This window comes from Cydia fagiglandana, chromosome 2, assembly GCF_963556715.1.
Source record: "Cydia fagiglandana chromosome 2, ilCydFagi1.1, whole genome shotgun sequence".
Taxonomy (NCBI): Eukaryota; Metazoa; Arthropoda; class Insecta; order Lepidoptera; family Tortricidae; genus Cydia; species Cydia fagiglandana.
Window position 1 is genome coordinate 7996955 of NC_085933.1, and position 18090 is coordinate 8015044.

Below are 18090 nucleotides of genomic sequence, written 5' to 3' on the forward strand. Positions count from 1 at the left end.
CGAGAACAGCAGCATTCGAAACTAGAGATCGGCGGTCACGTCGCAATGTTTAGACGGGCAGTTGGCACTGTGGCATATCGCGGTGTGGTGCGAAGGACGAGACGGGGCGGGGCGGGGCGGGCCTCGGGACCGTGTCTCGGGCTGGAGTGACGGCTCGCTGGTTGCAGGCTCGAAGGGCTGGCACATGCGGCTGACGTTCGAGCGCGTGGCGGGCGCGCTCAACCTGCACCGCTGCAAGCTGTGCGGCAAGGTGGTGACGCACATCCGCAACCACTACCACGTGCACTTCCCGGGCCGCTTCGAGTGCCCGCTGTGCCGCGCCACGTACACGCGCTCGGACAACCTGCGCACGCACTGCAAGTTCAAGCACCCGGCGTACAACCCGGACACGCGCAAGTTCGAGCCGCCGGCCGCGCCGCTGCCGCCGGGGCTGCCGGCGCCGCAGCCGCCGCTGTTCGCCAACCACCTGGACGCGGGCTTCGACTGATTGTCCATGTACTGGCTCGGCCTCGACGCTCTGTGAGCGCGAGCCCGCCGCCAGTCCAGACTTTACCGTTGTTGATGTGTCAAAATTTTAACGGACCGTCTCGAGTTGAAACTATTTCCTATTTAGGATTAAGCTGAAGTGCTATTACTTAAGCGGGCCTTAATGTTGAGTTCTTATTGTAGCTCGTTCGTGGCGAGCGATTCGTTTAGTATTGTCTCGGTTGTGCATTTGACTTGCCCCAGTGTGACCTTACGCGTTCCGCGTGAGGAGCGTACCTATCGGTCTATATAACTGAGAGTTGATCACTCGAAGTGTAGGTATATAAGTAGGTAAGCTAATATTTCTATACCAATTGCTATACGGGAACGGGCAAAAGCAATAATAATATGATGTTAATTTTATTACCATATTATTTTTTATATTGTATCGATAGGAATCTTAAGCTATTATATCGGGTAGCGGTGCGACCGCGAGTGATGCTGGCCGTGAGCCGTAACGGGCCCCCTCGGGCCGCTCTTCTTGTTATATTTATTCGTTAGAAGGGCTCTCAGCCCCGTAGCTAATTGTATTTGTGTTATACATCCTACGCGCGGAGTGAACGACAACTAAACGGGATGCGAGGACTGGCAAGAGATTGTGATCCGTCGTTGGTCAACGACATATAAATAATGACTGAATCTCAGTGTAGATGCATTTGTAACTCTATGAGGCCTTTGCAAGATGGATATTATTAAGGATTTGTGATGTATTAACGGATAGCGCCTAAGGAAACATACGAAAAGATTTTTATACTAGACTATAGTTGATCTATTTACGGAGATTGTTTTTTATACTTAGATATATCGTATTGTCTGATTTAATATACTTTTATATTTACATTTATATACCATATATATATAATATTATTTTGATTTATTGGTGTTGTTTGTTTTTATTGATTGAACATGTAACAAGATGGATTTCGTTTAAGTATATTGACTTGACGGACGTAGAGACGTAGTGTAATAAATTGATGATGTTAACGTATTGATTATTTTATCGTCGGTAGGAGTTACAGTTTAGTTGATGTAACGGGCGGGCCGCGGCCCGCTCACGTGTGATCGCCTGATCGGTGCTTGGGGTCAAAGACCTCTTTCAATTACTTTAAGATAGGAACGTTTCGAGGTTGCGCATTTAGTAACTAATATTGGCATTCTACGATTGGGACTAACCTAGCATGTATGTATGTATTTTCAATTAAGATTTAAGATTGTTACATTTTTAGCTAAACACTTAGAGTGGTACGGTAACTGAAATGTGATAAAAAGGAATGGTGCTAGAACCAAGAGTGTTAACACGCTACGATTCGACTCCTATTATAGAACCTATGATTAACGTTTTAATGATTAGTTATTTTGCATTAATTAACGTAACGTAAGGCATCTAGCATCCGGTAGAGGTCGCATCCGTCAGCAGACGGGCAGGGCGCGCGCGCCGGCCCTAGAGATTACAGTATCACTCGTCATTTTCACCTAAGTTTTCAGATATCTTAAAATTTATTAATATAAAATTAGAATGATAAGACACCGGTTTTAAAAATTCTGATTATAATGTCATCAAAATTTCAAACGGTGTATGTAATATCCGCATCCAAATGAAATCCGTGATCGTATCCCATAACTATGAGGTGGCGACGCTGTTAAGTAGCTGTGAACATGCAATTTCACTTGTGCAATTTTTTAAAATAGTCATAATTCATAGCTAGATATACAATTGTCTATTGAATATAAGGGGCCCACTTGAATTATAAGTACTAAGCTCCCCATCTTCCATGATGACATTACTCATTGTAAGTTACTCACCAAATATTTCTTCCTCAAAGATTTATTTCTCATTTTAAGAGTTTGTTGTTTAAAGTTTATTATATTTTACCTCTGATTATATTTTATACCGTGGGCGCTTATTATTTGATAGCATTTCATACTCAGTGCAATATTACTAGTTATTTAATTACGTAACCAAACTAAAGGATATTTTAAAATGTAATTAATGTCTTCAAAAGAGAGTTACTACCTATTTGTATATTTACATAAGTGAACTCCTAATTTCTATTTCTACCTGACGAAACAGTTTGGGTTACGGTGATGTACAGGTTTTATAGCTGGTAATATTAAGAATTAGCTTGTTTACCTCTGCCAATCGTAATAGTTACGTACTGTTAATAATTTATTCGCGCAAGTTAGTGTATTGTTGGTTGGTTGAACAGATCATAGCTATCCGGCGGGGTCCATCGCGTCCATGCGTGTCTGATCTCCCTTTGCATTCGACTCTGCGTTCGCTGCAATAGGTACTCGCGAATGCCTTTTATATAATTACTATCGAGACCAATTTTATAAACGACCTTGCTGTAGCAAACGGTCGAGTGGTAACGTAGATATTTTAGATGAATTAGGTTAGGATACTATGATAGTGTCTGGCCCGAACATTTCGGAGTATCACATCGTTTGGCTCAGAAAATATCTACCTTTGATCTCTTTTCAGCTTTCAGAAAGTGTGCAACTTAAATACTACTTATGGAGACCACGTAATCGGACTTAATGAAAGCTAAATTATGCCATATGGAATTTATACATAAGGTTAACGAATTACTAAAATTAGTCTTATGAAAATGAAGGTCTTGTGGACCTAGTCACTTATTTGGCCAATTGAATATTCCAATTTATTGTATATTAAAATAAAAATTTACACATTATTATCACAAGGACGTGATCTTATCATTTAAAATTCAATGGAGTGCAGGATGAGCTATACGGTTATTGTCAGGATAGCAATGGTCTAGTTATGTTTATTTTGTTCTTTATAACATTAGCAAATTTGTTATAGTGTCGTATATCACAATAGTGTAATTCGAATAGGCCGGGGGCGTCAAATCGTATCCTAACAGCTGATTCGTCAGACTTGTTATATTTTTACATGAGATTTTATGAACGATTTGTTGTTTATGAATATTTTGTTTGATGTCTTGGTTTGATGCCTCCATTTACAGTTTAATTTAAATTATTTTGTTTTATGCAAGCAGTTAATGCAAATTATTATTTTTCACATTGTTTGATGTTATGTAATGCAATTTTAACATGTTGCAAACTCCTGCATTTATCTGTTGTATTTATTACTAATTTTTACATTAAATTGTGGTATGTTACAATCCGTGTAGTTTCAGTATGTTGACACATTCCCCCCACTGGTCAGTTCGTACAGCCATGCCATGTGATCCACAGCCTGTTTCTACTTTTATTCACTACTCGTTTAAACTGGTTCGCTGTGATGAAGGGTCGCCAAGGCTTGGTCTCCATTTGACACCGTATGCTGCCTATCTATAGCGTCGCATTGTATTAGAAGACAGCAACATTAGAACTTGACGCTGTATGCAGCATTTGGCGTCAACCGAAGACCAAGGCCCGAAAGTTATAACCCGACAATCGCTTGCCACCAGAGACAATAGGTACTTTTGCAAAGTGCCTCATGGGAATTTCCCCAGCGCAAGATGGCGCCTTTATCACCATTATAGGCAATATTAATGAAGAGAAAAATTGATTTGAGCTTTTAAACGCCTGTTTTATGACTTATGATGTCGCGTTTTGCGCCTAGAAAGGTGATCAACGTTTGGCAGCATAAACATAAGAATCAACTCATTCTTTTACTGGATACCTACGGCGTTTAAAATATTCAGCAACCCAAAACTTGTACACATTTCGATGACTCCGATTGTACTTAATGGCCTAGAAATCTGGCATGTCCTTTGGGACCGATTGTTTCCATTTTAACGTAATAAAAATTTGAGCTGCTGGTGTCACATTTTTTATCGTTGTACATACAACACGTCCCTAGGATTTACGTAGGTTACAAATGTAAGTTAAAAAGTTGGCGTCATACTAAAACGCCAGGGTATGGTAGTGAGATGGAGGCGGGTTGTTGCAGAGCGGCTGCACGCTGCGGTGTCTGCGCCGGCGCCGCAGTACTCGTACCACAGCATGTTCGTGGCGGCGGCCGAGAGCGCCGCGCTCTGGCGCTGCAAGTCCTGCGGCAAGGAGGTCTCCAACCGCTGGCACCACTTCCACTCGCACACCGCGCAACGCTCGCTCTGCCCCTACTGCCCGGCCACCTACAGCCGCATCGATACGCTGCGCTCTCATCTACGTCTCAAGCATGCCGCTTTGCTGCTCAAACACTAAATCTGTCATTCGACCGAGGTGGACCGTCACCTACACGAACGCGACCCGACCCCTGCTTTGCTCCATACGTGACCACGAATTTAAGGCGTATACCATCGATGTTGATGTGATGGCTCGTTTTATCGTTATACTTTCGTAGATAGTATTGATGTTGAACATGCATTTTGCATTGTAACGTAAGTAGGTAATACATATACCGCACGTTTTGTGCGTTTTATTGCTCTATGTACTAGGTAAGGTTTCGTTTTAATATGCTTTTATAAACAGGGTAAATTATACATTACGTGGGTTGTCCTGATGAAACTTTAGATTGTAAAACTAAGTTGCACTAGTTTGTGCACATAATTATAATTATCTATCGTGGGACAGATGCTTAGGTTTAGGTAGGTTTCATGCTACCCAACCAATCTGAAGTATTGTATTCCGATTGTAACATTCATGATGCGATAGCGAGTCTGCACTGGATAGGTATTAGAATTCAAATCAATCGTACGTTTATTACCGTTACTGTATTATGTTATCTTCAACTATCTGTGAGATGTAAACTTCAAGAAGTAATTTATCAAACCTATCGCATTTAGAGATATTTTATCAGATGGAGCGCCATTTTACTTACTGTCCACAGTCCCGGCGCGGCGTAGCGTAGCTGAGTGCAACAAGAACAGGTTCCATGTGCTACTCGTAATGAACCTCTAGAACGATGATGTTTTACGATTATATAATTAGGCACAGTATAGAAATTTGAAAATTTCTGCAGTTTACATGTTGTAGTAATATTAAATAAAATCAGTATCAAACAGGTAATGATCAACAGTATCTAGGAAATCAGTACAATAAGATGTAATGTAAGGGAAAGCGAAGCTTAACACCTTAAGACTGAAACGGAAACAACTTGTGATTGAAGTAAATGTTATGAAGCGTGATGTGACTGTAAATAAATATACAAAATTGTACTTTTCGTAGGAATGATTTAGGTATTTAGATAGAAAATGTTCATGAAATGCGCGTCTAAATTCGAAAGTACCTAAATCGGCCGAAGGCCGCTTGCTTCGAAAATTAAATGAATCTCTGTCTTAAGAATTTTCGTCCCAAAAGATATTTTTGTATAAGCATTGTGAGCAAGTGACGCAATGTATTTAAAGTAAACGTTTACACTAGCTGTAATGGTTGTAATGTTTGATTGTATGACAAACGTGTCCAACATCAGTTTTCGTGTATAAACGCATTTATATCTATGTAATTTTAATTTAATTACTTATCAGTCATCGTAATTTACAATAAGTATCGAGTAGTTAAGTAAATGTTTAAACTAAGAATAATAACTACGCAGAATCCATATACAGACCAGACATTAAGTAAGAATAACATTAACAATGGTAGGTTGTTATTCCTCCATTCCATTCCAAAATTTCATATTGATTTATTCCAATCACTACATTACACTGTCAATAGTAATACCATTAATACTGTAAGTAATCTGTTCAGGGCGTCTAGTCAAGATGCCAATAGTTTGCGCCGTAGCGAAACATACGTTAATATATCTCTGTCGCACTAATTTGAAAGAGTGATAGAGTTAGATTACCATCTCGTTCGCTACGGGGTAAACGATTGGCATCATGTACCTACTTAAAAGGGCCCTCTGAAATTATTACGTTACCCGCCAACGGTGACATAGAAGTTGCCGTGCACTGAATGTGATAGGAAGAAATTAACGGTTTATCTGGCTGTATTCGGTATGTTTAATTTTGTTATCAAATAGGTAATTGTAATAGCTGTGTCGAATTTCTTTTACATAAACTTTGACTCAGAATGTGATGTTATGCTCGTTTTATCTTGGCATAATACTTAAAGTGCGCAAGAATTTGGTACATACATGTAAATAAACTCATCTTTCATTCATTACTTACGTTGTTGTTTCAATTTGTTTACCTGGGTAACTTTAGCAATAACATTTTTTTTTTATTTTGCCTTATCAAAATTTATATAAATTTATATTAATAACCCGACAAACATTAACCACGTCTTGAGGTACCTATTGCAAGTAATAACTTCATAATTTATGTTATGTATCAATATATACCCGGTCAAACAACTTTGCCAGTGGAAAAATGCGCGAAATTTAAATTTTCTACGGGACGATAAACCTTCATGGACAAAGTTCGCCTACATTGATTTCTCCTTATTTTACTATAGAATATCCACATTTATTCAATCGTGTCGAAAGTTAAATCGATGTCTATGAATCTACTCTATACTTAATAGAGTTCTTGGGGAACCACGAGTTCTTAGTTCGGGGCGAACTACTTGTTTATATAGGTGAAAAAGTCATAACATTTAATAACACAATTTATTGCACAAAATATAAAGTAAAATATCTTAGGAGCGCTAAATAATAGCTTAGGAGTTCTCTGCCTCTCCCGGCATTATGTATTAGGTAGGTATGTACCCTAATCACAATTATTAAGATCTTTTTATTTTATTAACAAGGGCAGGTGTAATATAGAGCGCTAATTATAATCAGTAACTAAATAAAATACAATTAAATATTTACCTAGCTATACAAAAATTACCACATAATTTAACTCGTCATTCACATACACGCACAACACATACGCAGTCAATTTCCTAATGACATTTAGCTCTGAATATCCGAATTAAACATGGCAAAATATGGCAAGTTTAATTCCTTAAATTATTGTCACCGCAAACTTATTCAAATATAAATATTAACTTAGTCAAATGGCAAATCATAATGTCTAATTATTGACCTTCAAGCATATTTGACTACAATGCTAAAATTATTTACGCAATACATGTATAGATATTAGTAAAACTGATGAGTCTAGCTCTATCACAGTCTATGACGCCTAGCCTACCCTATCGCGTCTATTAATATTCGGCGCAAGGTCATTGTTCGGACCTTGGATAAAAATGCTGCAAAATTTAGTGAGTCGGTTACTGTTTTATAGTACTAACTATTCCTCTAGCCTCTGGACATGGCCGCTGCTGCCCGGCGACGCCACGATGACGCTTGGCTCGCTAACTTCACTCTTGTCAGTTTGCTCCTCGCTCTCGCCTGAACTTTTCTCGCTCGATTCCTCGGTGGACACGTTCTCGTCGGAATCGATTTTCTCGGATGCTGCACTCTTGTTTTTGTTTTTCTTGAACTGCTCTTCCATTTCTTTAAACTTTAGTGTAAGGTATCTGAAATAGGGACAAACCGTTATAAGTCTAATTTTCAAATCTGCCAATCGGGTGTAAATATAGTGTCATGCAAAATGTAGGTAGGTATACTGTAATATATATTAGTCCATTGAATTATGATTTCTAGAGTCAAACCGACAAAGGTAAAGGCGCAAATATTCTTGTCAAATAAAGTACCTACCTAGAATATTTAATTTAAATACCAATATTTCGTACCTTGTCACAAGTGACAATCAACATAAAAGTGACTACTACTATCAAAGCTTAAATATATTTAATTTAATAATAAGTAATTTGTTAATTGTTCAAAAGTTTAAAGTCGCGGTTAGGTTATAGGTAGATACAATACAAGACACTGTGACTACTTCGGTACACATTAGGTACCTGCCTACTACTACCTATACATATATATCGCAACAATTATTGAAAAATCAAAAAGGCAGGTGTACTTGTCGCTACAAGAGTCACACGTGAGCGCGACTTTAGAAGCACAGTCTATAGTTCGTTTTTTTTAGCATTAGAAAGAACTTGCAAGAAGGTAAGCGATCTTGACATGTCTTTTAATTGAAAAACGCTTTTTTGAATTCAAAAACTATTACTTATGAAAGCAGAAGAATATAAATGATCGTATTAGATTCATAATTGTTACATATTTGCCGTAACTTATTATTTTTAAAATGTGGTTTTCAATTAAAAGACACATCAAGATTGTTTACCTAATTTCTAATGCTAAAAAAAAACGAACTATACGGTGTGGTGTCATATCTTACTTGTCAACTAGGGGCCCGCTGTAGTCCTCGGGGAACTTGGGCGAGTGCGGCAGGATGTACTTGTAGAGGCTCTCGTTGAGCACGTAGAGCTGCGCCGTGGACGCGCAGCGCACGTTGAACTACCAGTCGCACGTGAGCGCGACTTTAGAAGCACAGTCTACGGTGTGACATCTTACTTGTCGACTAGGGGCCCGCTGTAGTCCTCGGGGAACTTGGGCGAGTGCGGCAGGATGTACTTGTAGAGGCTCTCGTTGAGCACGTAGAGCTGCGCCGTGGACGCGCAGCGCACGTTGAACTACCAGTCGCACGTGAGCGCGACTTTAGAAGCACAGTCTACGGTGTGACATCTTACTTGTCGACTAGGGGCCCGCTGTAGTCCTCGGGGAACTTGGGTGAGTGCGGCAGGATGTACTTGTAGAGGCTCTCGTTGAGCACGTAGAGCTGCGCCGTGGACGCGCAGCGCACGTTGAACTACCAGTCGCACGTGAGCGCGACTTTAGAAGCACAGTCTACGGTGTGACATCTTACTTGTCGACTAGGGGCCCGCTGTAGTCCTCGGGGAACTTGGGCGAGTGCGGCAGGATGTACTTGTAGAGGCTCTCGTTGAGCACGTAGAGCTGCGCCGTGGACGCGCAGCGCACGTTGAACTACCAGTCGCACGTGAGCGCGACTTTAGAAGCACAGTCTACGGTGTGACATCTTACTTGTCGACTAGGGGCCCGCTGTAGTCCTCGGGGAACTTGGGCGAGTGCGGCAGGATGTACTTGTAGAGGCTCTCGTTGAGCACGTAGCGCTGCGCCGTGGACGCGCAGCGCACGTTGAACTACCAGTCGCACGTGAGCGCGACTTTAGAAGCACAGTCTACGGTGTGACATCTTACTTGTCGACTAGGGGCCCGCTGTAGTCCTCGGGGAACTTGGGCGAGTGCGGCAGGATGTACTTGTAGAGGCTCTCGTTGAGCACGTAGAGCTGCGCCGTGGACGCGCAGCGCACGTTGAACCACCAGTCGCACGTGAGCGCAGCCTGAGAGAAGATCGTGCCATTGGGGCACAGGAACGACGCCTGCCCGCCGTTCAGGTCGCAATAATGCCACACCTGGAAATATTTAAATAAAAATAACTGATTTGCAAGACCGAAGTGATCCCATAAGTGTTCCGTAAACAAAGTTTTGTACGGAACACTAAAAAACATTATATTTAGTCGAGCACATCTTGTAAATTCGACGTACCTAATATCTATAGGTAAGGTGTATTCGGGTAATTTCGTATGTCGTATAATTCCGAGAATGACCCAAAAATCCATCATAATAAGAGTCCGTTTTCGGAATCCAACGGTTTTCCACATTCGTAATTACCTGAATATACCTTGCTACCTAGTACAGTCAGCAGCAAGAAAATTTTGCTATCTTATTATTAAATATTACTAGCCTATATGGTGTCCCAGTACTGGGCGAAGGCCTCCCCCCTCGATCTCCATCCGTCTCGGTTTTACTATATTATATAACTTATATTAATATTCAACATTAGGTATCATAAAGTCAGCTATCCGCAATTTAAAGAATATGAGTTGCTTTAAATTTCAACACTGGCAATCTACTTTTTCATTGAGTTTTATGGCCAATTTTCCGGTGATATAAGCTAAATAAATAAATTACAGCTGTTTGAAGTAGGTAATAAACGAGCCCTCACAATTAAATTCGTTTCTTCGTTTAGCGATTGCATGCGTTACGATACTTACCTACATCGTTTTCGAATCTTACGGTGCTGTATTTATCAAATGCGAAACCGATAACATGTCGAATGTACCGTAAAACTATAAAACTTTGTTTGCCCTTTAACATAACTTTGCCGACCGCGTCACAGTGCAGTAAAAGCGAAATAACTTAAAAGTAATTAGGTACACTTTCTGAAGAAAGTCATTGGTCCAGAAGAAGCCTTTGTGGATCAACATTTCGCAATCGTAGGCGTTGCCGGGGATGGCGGTGAGCTCGGAGTAGTTAGTGCACACCTATGGGGTCCAGTATGTTTTAACCATCTTTGAACTGACTACAGATAAACCAAAGTTTCAACTTGCCTGGCAGCGAGTCTCCGGGTCCGCGAAGAAGCCCTTGTAGCGCTGCGTCTTGCAGTTGAATGCGGTGGCAGGGATGACTGTCAGCACGGGGTAGTCCACTCCCGGCCGGCCTGGCGTACCGCCCTCGTCGTCCGAATGCGGTCGTAGCGGGAACGACTGGGAACTCGTCACCACTCCCCGATAATCTGAAATTAGCGCCGATATAAATTATTTGTGGTTTCTAGATAATAGATATCTGTAGGTCTCTACAATAATAAATCAAACAAATTAGAACGCGTAGCGTTTTGCATACTTATAAAACTTCTACTGTCTCTATTTAGGTACTTTGTTTAGCAATTTTTAGCAACGAAATGTAGTACCAGACCTAGATATATGTTACGTAATTGTTCATGCCAAGGTTCATATAATTAATAAGTACATGTGGTTTTTTAATTGTAAATTGAGAGTGTAACTTCGATTGTATGGGAGCGGTTTTTTTAAGACTGGTTAGTGTGAGTCTTAGACTTCTTGATTCACGCGTATCGATAAGTAAACAAATAATTGTTTTGTAAAAATGTTTATTTAGAAGTAGATACTTACCGTCACTATCGATATGTTGGGAGGGCTGGTTAACAGGCGCTAGATATTGCTCTTCATGGAGGTCCTCTACACTTGCCACGGGAGCTGGAGTAACTTTTATCACTGGTTCCACTGTCACTTCAACTGCCGCAGGTGCAACGAATGGCTTCGGTGTACTTAATACCGGCACTTCTACTTCATTCTGCTGTGGCATCGCTTTTAATGCGTTCAGCACTTGCAATAACGTCCGTATTGAAGATGCGACATTTTCTCTCGTTACAGGTTTAGGAATTGATTTATTCAATTGCAATGAGTTCAACAGATCTCCTATCGTCATTGTGCTTGCTGGGATAGCAGGGCTAACATGTACAGGTTTGTAAGTGGGTTGTTCAACTACGTATTCGTAGTAGTTAGGCCTGTAATCGTTAACTTCAGGAACGGATGTCGTTTCAATTACTTGAACTGGATGCTGTTTCTGACTTTCAAAATGGGGCAGTGGTTGCTCAGGCAACGTCGTGTAAGCTGGAGCTTCCGTAGTCTGAGTGTAACTGACAATAGGTTTAAACCCGCCGAGGATATCGGGCTTTGATATATCGATGCTAGGCCGCTTTTCGTAATAATTCTCCGAGACTATCGATGGTTGTTTCCTCGCGATTTGCTGCTGGACTTCATCTTCATACACATATTGCGGTCTTGGTCTAGGCTTTATATAAACTGGTGCCTTGGATACCATCACAGGCACCACGATTGGTCTTTTAGGAGCGTCATAAACCTGATCATTGTGCGTTAATACTTTTACTGGAGGAGTTTGGTCGTAAGGCACTAATTTGTACTTAGGCGCGTGGTCTTTTTCCGAAAAATAATACTGTATGTTAACAGGATCCTCATTTTGCTGTAGATTTAAATACGGTTTGTGAGTGGTAGCTACGACAGGAATATTTATTGGTTTGAAGTTGGGTTTCTGAGTTAATCTTCCAAAGTCCTGATTTTCTAAATGACTATGCTCAGATATAAAAGGATTGTAATTTGATACTTTCGGTGCTTGGTTGTAAGTTACTTCCTTATAAATTTTAGTCGGATTTGCTGACGCTATATTGTAATGGGTGAGCCTGTTGCCTTGGTATCTAGGTATGTTTCTATAAGTTGAATAAACTATTTTCTTAGGCTGCCGATCCGGCAATTGACCAACGGTACTGCCCTCAATTATATGCGCTTTTTCGACTTCAACGTTTTTGTATGTTTCTGGGGTAGGTGTAACTAAATCATTAGCATAGTAGAAAGTCATGTAAGGTATCAATCTCCTGTACCTCTCGTTTATGGAAAGCTTTGTAGAATTAATTTGATTGATTTTCCTACTTTTAGCGTAATTAGTGGTTGCGGCTGTGGTCATTTCTGAGCGAGGCGTCATTGGTACAAAGCCTTTTTGCATGTCGACCATCATTCCGCCAAACATTTTAACTTCCGGACTGTTTCCATTTGATGACACCGTAATTGATGTTACTATAGACGGTATTACTGAAACAAAAGATACATTAATTTAATTCAGACAACTTTAAGTTTCTACAATGGAGTTATCTTAAAACCTACATTAGAATTTAAATCTCTCATATGCCGGGACCAGAGTTTAAAGTCGGGATCGAAATTGTATGCAATTATCTGGATAAGATCGTCGAATCCGGTTAACTACCAGAATTAGGATCCGAATTGCAAAACCTAGCTGAAGCGCGGATCCGTGTAAATTTGAGAATGTAACTTTATCTGTTACCTGTCGAGACTAAACTTCGAAATCCACCGAAGGATAAATGACACAAAATGAATACTGTGTAGATAGTTGGTGTGCACAGTGAAGCACAATAGGTAGGCAATAATCTCTAATTGTCTAAATGTTACATAATTATGAATAGACCTAGTCTTGATAAAAACAATTAACGAACCCATATTGTTTAAAGAATGACCTTAACGAAGTTAACGATACGGCTCCAGCATGTGGTTGCCTTGGACTTCACAATAAAGTAAACGAGTGCTCAAGTACTTAGATTGTATCTGTTTTCATCACGAATATATATAAATTATAATAATTAACAATCACCCTACTTATGATTAATTTGTAGGTATACGTTAGAAAACTGGCAATGCCAAGAATATCTGGGAACAACTGCAGTCACCTGTAAAGTTGAGCAATCAAAAGCTCAGAGTCGTACCTACCAAATTGTAATACCTATTCTTAAGAATATCATAGGTACGTATACCTACCTAAAAACGATATTAGAACGGATTAGATATGTCAGTGTCAAATGATACGTTATTTCTTCAAACAAAAACTTATCTTAAAGTACGAACCGGGGCACTTCACTATTGCGTAGGTAATTGTCGCGCAATACGATATATCATGCATATCACTGACATAATTATTATTACAATGTAGCATCATATATTAAACATCTCACTCGTTTTGCTGGGGTAACACCTGTTTTGTTCTACTTTGCTCTCGGTGAATGCCCGTCTCATCGGTTTCATAATACTTAAGTTAATAAAATCAAACTATTTAGAACATCAATCATTATCTTCGGTATTCTACTTAACCGTCGAGGTCCCAGTTAAGTAATAAATTTAATCGGTTCAATAACATCGCAACACATTTTACTTTCATGGTCTAAATTCCATCTCTTAATTCGTGGGTGAAGACGCGAGATAAATCTTAAATGTTCATTAAACAACAGTTGTGAAATTGAATGGTAGTTGAATCAGCTACGCTTGGACCATAAATACAGTTCTAGTTCTTAATATATGAGTAGATTCGTTAACTTCACAACTTTCACTCCAAAAGTGTCACAACCACGGACAGTGTCTTAACGTTATAGTAAATAGATTGCACTGTGTTTTATACTGGTTTTATAGCATTATTGTGCCTACTATGCAAAATGGTTGTAAATAAAGATCTTTATTAATTTAAATGTGTGAAGATTCTGATAGCTGAACTTTTATCTATAGTTTTAACCTATTCAAAAATTAATTTCTGTGTTAATATTTAAAATACTAGCTTCTGTTTGTGACTTCGTCTGCTTAAAAATAGTACTTCCATATCCCACTGCCATAGGAAATTTCACCCCCTTTTCAATCTCTTAGGGGTTGATCTCTGTGATAAAAACCATCCTTTGTACTTTCCCGAGACTACCTAGAGGTAACAGGCAGACAGAGTTACTTTAGCATTTACAATATCAGTAGAGTCAAGAAAATAATATATGGTAGGTATGTACTTACCTATTTTAAGGACTACTTACTTTAACTTTCGTAACGCGTCATAAAAATTATTAAACTAAATCATGGTCATGAATCATGAAATGCAAATGCTGTCGTCACAGCAAGCAGCTACAAAATAATGAGTAGGTATTTAGAAAGGCAGGATCGTGTGTCGTACGCGGGTAGGTAAAGCCTTGGAGAAGTGACTGGCTCAACGAGATCCGCATCCTGGCTACATTGGTTCATATCGTTCATATCGGTAATGATTAATCGCAAACCGTTCAATGTAATATTGAATAATTGAATACGAATAATTTATTTAATTAGGCGATATGCTGAAAGCACGACTCAGTATTCCGGAAGCAAATAAATAATAAATAAACTTCTAATCTCTACTAAACACGATGTGGCAGTGCATTGGTAATACCTACAACAACACATAGCAAAGGGGTCGCTGGAACTAGGCATCATTTCAAGCGGGGTCGCGAAAAACTGCTCTACTTTTATAATAAACTGACGGCAGATTAAATTGTTTTTTTTTTATTCAGGCTAGCAGGTAGGTTGAAACTGAAGATACTTGTTAAATTTTAAAATAGCAAGAAATTACCAATTAATATTATAAAAATATTTTAATGAGACTAGCTGTAGTGTTTATTTTTTTTTAGCATAATTATTTAATTCAATAAATATAATTATAAAAAATCAAATCGGAGTGAGAGAGGTCACTGGATGGGAACCCATAAGCAGCCATAAGTAATAATATGAGAATTGTAAGTATTAAAACGGCTTTTACGATCTATTTAAAAATAAAATAATTAAAATTTGCACAAAAACCTGAGAGGAGCAGGCGCTGGGGATATAACACCCTCTAGTGAAGTGAATTCATTAGTAATCTCATCAGCGAGTAGTAAGTCATATCACATTATAAAACCAAAAAAAAACTCACATTAGCTTAATTGTGGTTAATATACGTGATAAGAACAATTTGCCCTTTACAATAAGGTTATTCACGTAATATAATTACTTATAGGTCCTTTCGTGCTCCAACGTCATGACAGCCGTAGGAATAACTGCCCCTGCCACACGATTTCAAAGTTCAATTGCATAGTACTGCCCTCCAAAAGATAATTTGTAGACCGCCAAACGGCCGCAGCCCTCTATTTTATTTGTGTTGCGGTCTAAGATTTGATTGTAATAAAACAAAGGTTGCAAATAATTTACTGTCAGTAAGCAAATCAAAGTTGGTGGTGGTTATAAAATAACGGTCTACTTTTTGGGAAAAAAAAAGTTTTCTGTCATGAATGAAATTATGTATAATAATCATGACACACTTTTTGCCGAATGTGAGTAGGTATATAGGTACTTTACGTCTCCAAAGTACTCTCTTCTAAAATCTAAATCTTTCGACTCTAAACACGATACTTTCACTACCAGCTATCGAGTTCTATTACGAGTTAGGTATAACATTAATTCATTAACTACACCCTACAAACATTAACAACAACAGAACATACATACCTAATACTTTTTAAAGAAGCTTTTCTACGATGTGAATATTTCTTACTTCAAAATAACACATATTTTTATTGTTACAAAATTGCTATTTGTAAAATCACGTTTTTATCTAAATTACCTACATAACAATTCAATAGTAATTAATGAATACAAAAATATTAAACAATCAACGTAACACTGACATTGCAACGTCACAGTCAACCTTGGGACTGTGAGAGCCAATATTTAATTACAACTGCTTTATTAACCGCCAAAACATGACGGTAGTTAAAGTGTTAAGCTTTTACATACAATCTAGTTTACAGTGCTTGGACTTGATGCATTAATCTTTTTAGGCTTCCGTACTTGTACTGACACTTATTAGTACAATGCTAACTGAAATACTAATTTACCTATCTATTATAATTTTTAAATTAAACACTGGCAATATTATATTTCCACATACCTATCATAACCTAGCCTAATTTATAATTATATGCTCCATCATTTTTGCCGATGCAAGTGATAGGAAGATTGGAGGAATTATTAGTTAGAAATTCTGTTGTCTAGGTACTGATTATTATACTTCTACTAGCCTACTTATTGTGTTGCCTACTGAAACTTCGTCTTGTGAATGGCGGAATTGAGAGCATTTACTTCTCGCTGATTTAGTGCGGACAAGGTCAATATTACTTTGTTTTTATAAAACAAAAATATTCGAGCCGGCCAGTTATTACCACACCTACTTACGTTTCTTATTTTAGCAATATGTACTACCTAAGTAAGTACTTACTTCCGTGATTGGTCTGGTGGAGTGTCAATCAACCAAGAGTAAAGTTTTTAATCAGTATTAATCACATAAACAATGTAGTTTTAACGTTTAATCCTAGATCCTAAATTATGAAATCAAATCAGGTTTCAGTGAAAGACTTCCAGAAGGTACATACTTAGTTGCACACCTATTTTGTACCTGTCTTCGGGACGGTTATGCTTTAAGTATCCAACTAAGCAGTCTATGTAAATACAATGGTCCGTGATGAGCAAAACTAAGGGTTGGATGTAATTAAATGAACATTTGCAAAAGATAAATCTTTATTTATACATTGTATATAAATTATATAATGTATATTGACTATATTGTTTAGTTATTGTTTCTAAACGCGCATCTCATTCTTAATCTACAGTAGGTACAATCAGAAGTTTTAATTTAATGGCACATTCAAGTACTGTTTGCTATTTGAAGTTAATCTACCTCACCTCATGGTGGAAAACGAGGTCAATCCGGCCAATCGTAAAGATAGTGTTGGTGATTTTGATTGTCTGAAGAATACGTACTAGTTAAGACCGTTCAAAGATTTTGACAAGAATTTACATGTTAATTTAAGCCAAAGTAAACGAAAATTTACTATTATAATAACCCTCTATACACTCTGTTCTCTTTGGCAACGACCATTGATTTAAGTACTTCTATACCGCATTCGGTACTATTATATAACAACAAAAAAGTGTCTGCAATTAACCCAGAATTGGGTCATTTGAACAATGCGAGAATGTCATCTCGAGATAAGGACAGTAATTTTATTCGCAGCGTCATCTAAATAAACGCATCGTTTCCCGCCAACTAGTGTAAGAGTGATCTCAAGACTAAAGATTCATGCGAAGACAGTGGTCAGACTTGGAGTGGCTTGCTAGAAGAGTGCTCGGGCAGTGATGGGAATCTAAGAACACGGCAAGTTCCGCAGCGCGGGCGACGCACGCGCACGCTCGCTCAGCGGACCGTGCACAATGCTCACGCCTCACAACTTATGGGGTCTGCGCGCACGCGCTGCTCTGATCCCATCAATTCGTGACCTGGGACTGGGAATTAATGTCTCCATTGCAATGGCTATTTAGTAGGAATCACTATCTACTTATAAAAGGTATTCCATGATGTGAGCCGCAAATAGAAAAATTTAATTGAAACCATGTTGCTCAAAAAGGCATAGAGTGTATTGCATTGCATATAACATCAAGAGCAATGTAATTAAATTTTATAAGGAATTTTCCAGACAGC

General features: G+C 38.8%; 2 protein-coding genes across 8 annotated transcripts in view; one reads left to right on the top strand and one right to left on the bottom strand.

Annotated features, from left to right (window-relative positions):
- The window catches only part of LOC134675054 (sex determination protein fruitless-like), an 80336-nt gene extending 73732 nt beyond the window's left edge, over positions 1 to 6604 (top strand). For 6 of the 7 annotated variants that reach the window (XM_063533222.1, XM_063533205.1, XM_063533238.1 and 3 more), the window contains one exon: positions 168 to 3671. In XM_063533222.1, coding sequence (XP_063389292.1) covers positions 168 to 487 — 320 coding nt within the window. In that variant the 3' untranslated portion in view covers positions 488 to 3671. Of the gene's footprint in view, positions 1 to 167; positions 3672 to 4444 lie in introns of those variants that run through there. The other variant, XM_063533255.1, reaches the window with a different exon arrangement.
- Positions 6605 to 7031: 427 nt separating this feature from the next.
- LOC134675012 (uncharacterized) overlaps positions 7032 to 18090 on the bottom strand; it is a 35270-nt gene continuing 24211 nt past the window's right edge. Inside the window, exons 2-5 of the mRNA XM_063533164.1 lie at positions 11325 to 12818; positions 10746 to 10930; positions 9553 to 9767; positions 7032 to 7902 (exon numbers count right to left, since the gene is read on the bottom strand). Coding sequence (XP_063389234.1) covers positions 7674 to 7902; positions 9553 to 9767; positions 10746 to 10930; positions 11325 to 12818 — 2123 coding nt within the window. The 3' untranslated portion in view covers positions 7032 to 7673. The remainder of the gene's footprint in view (positions 7903 to 9552; positions 9768 to 10745; positions 10931 to 11324; positions 12819 to 18090) is intronic.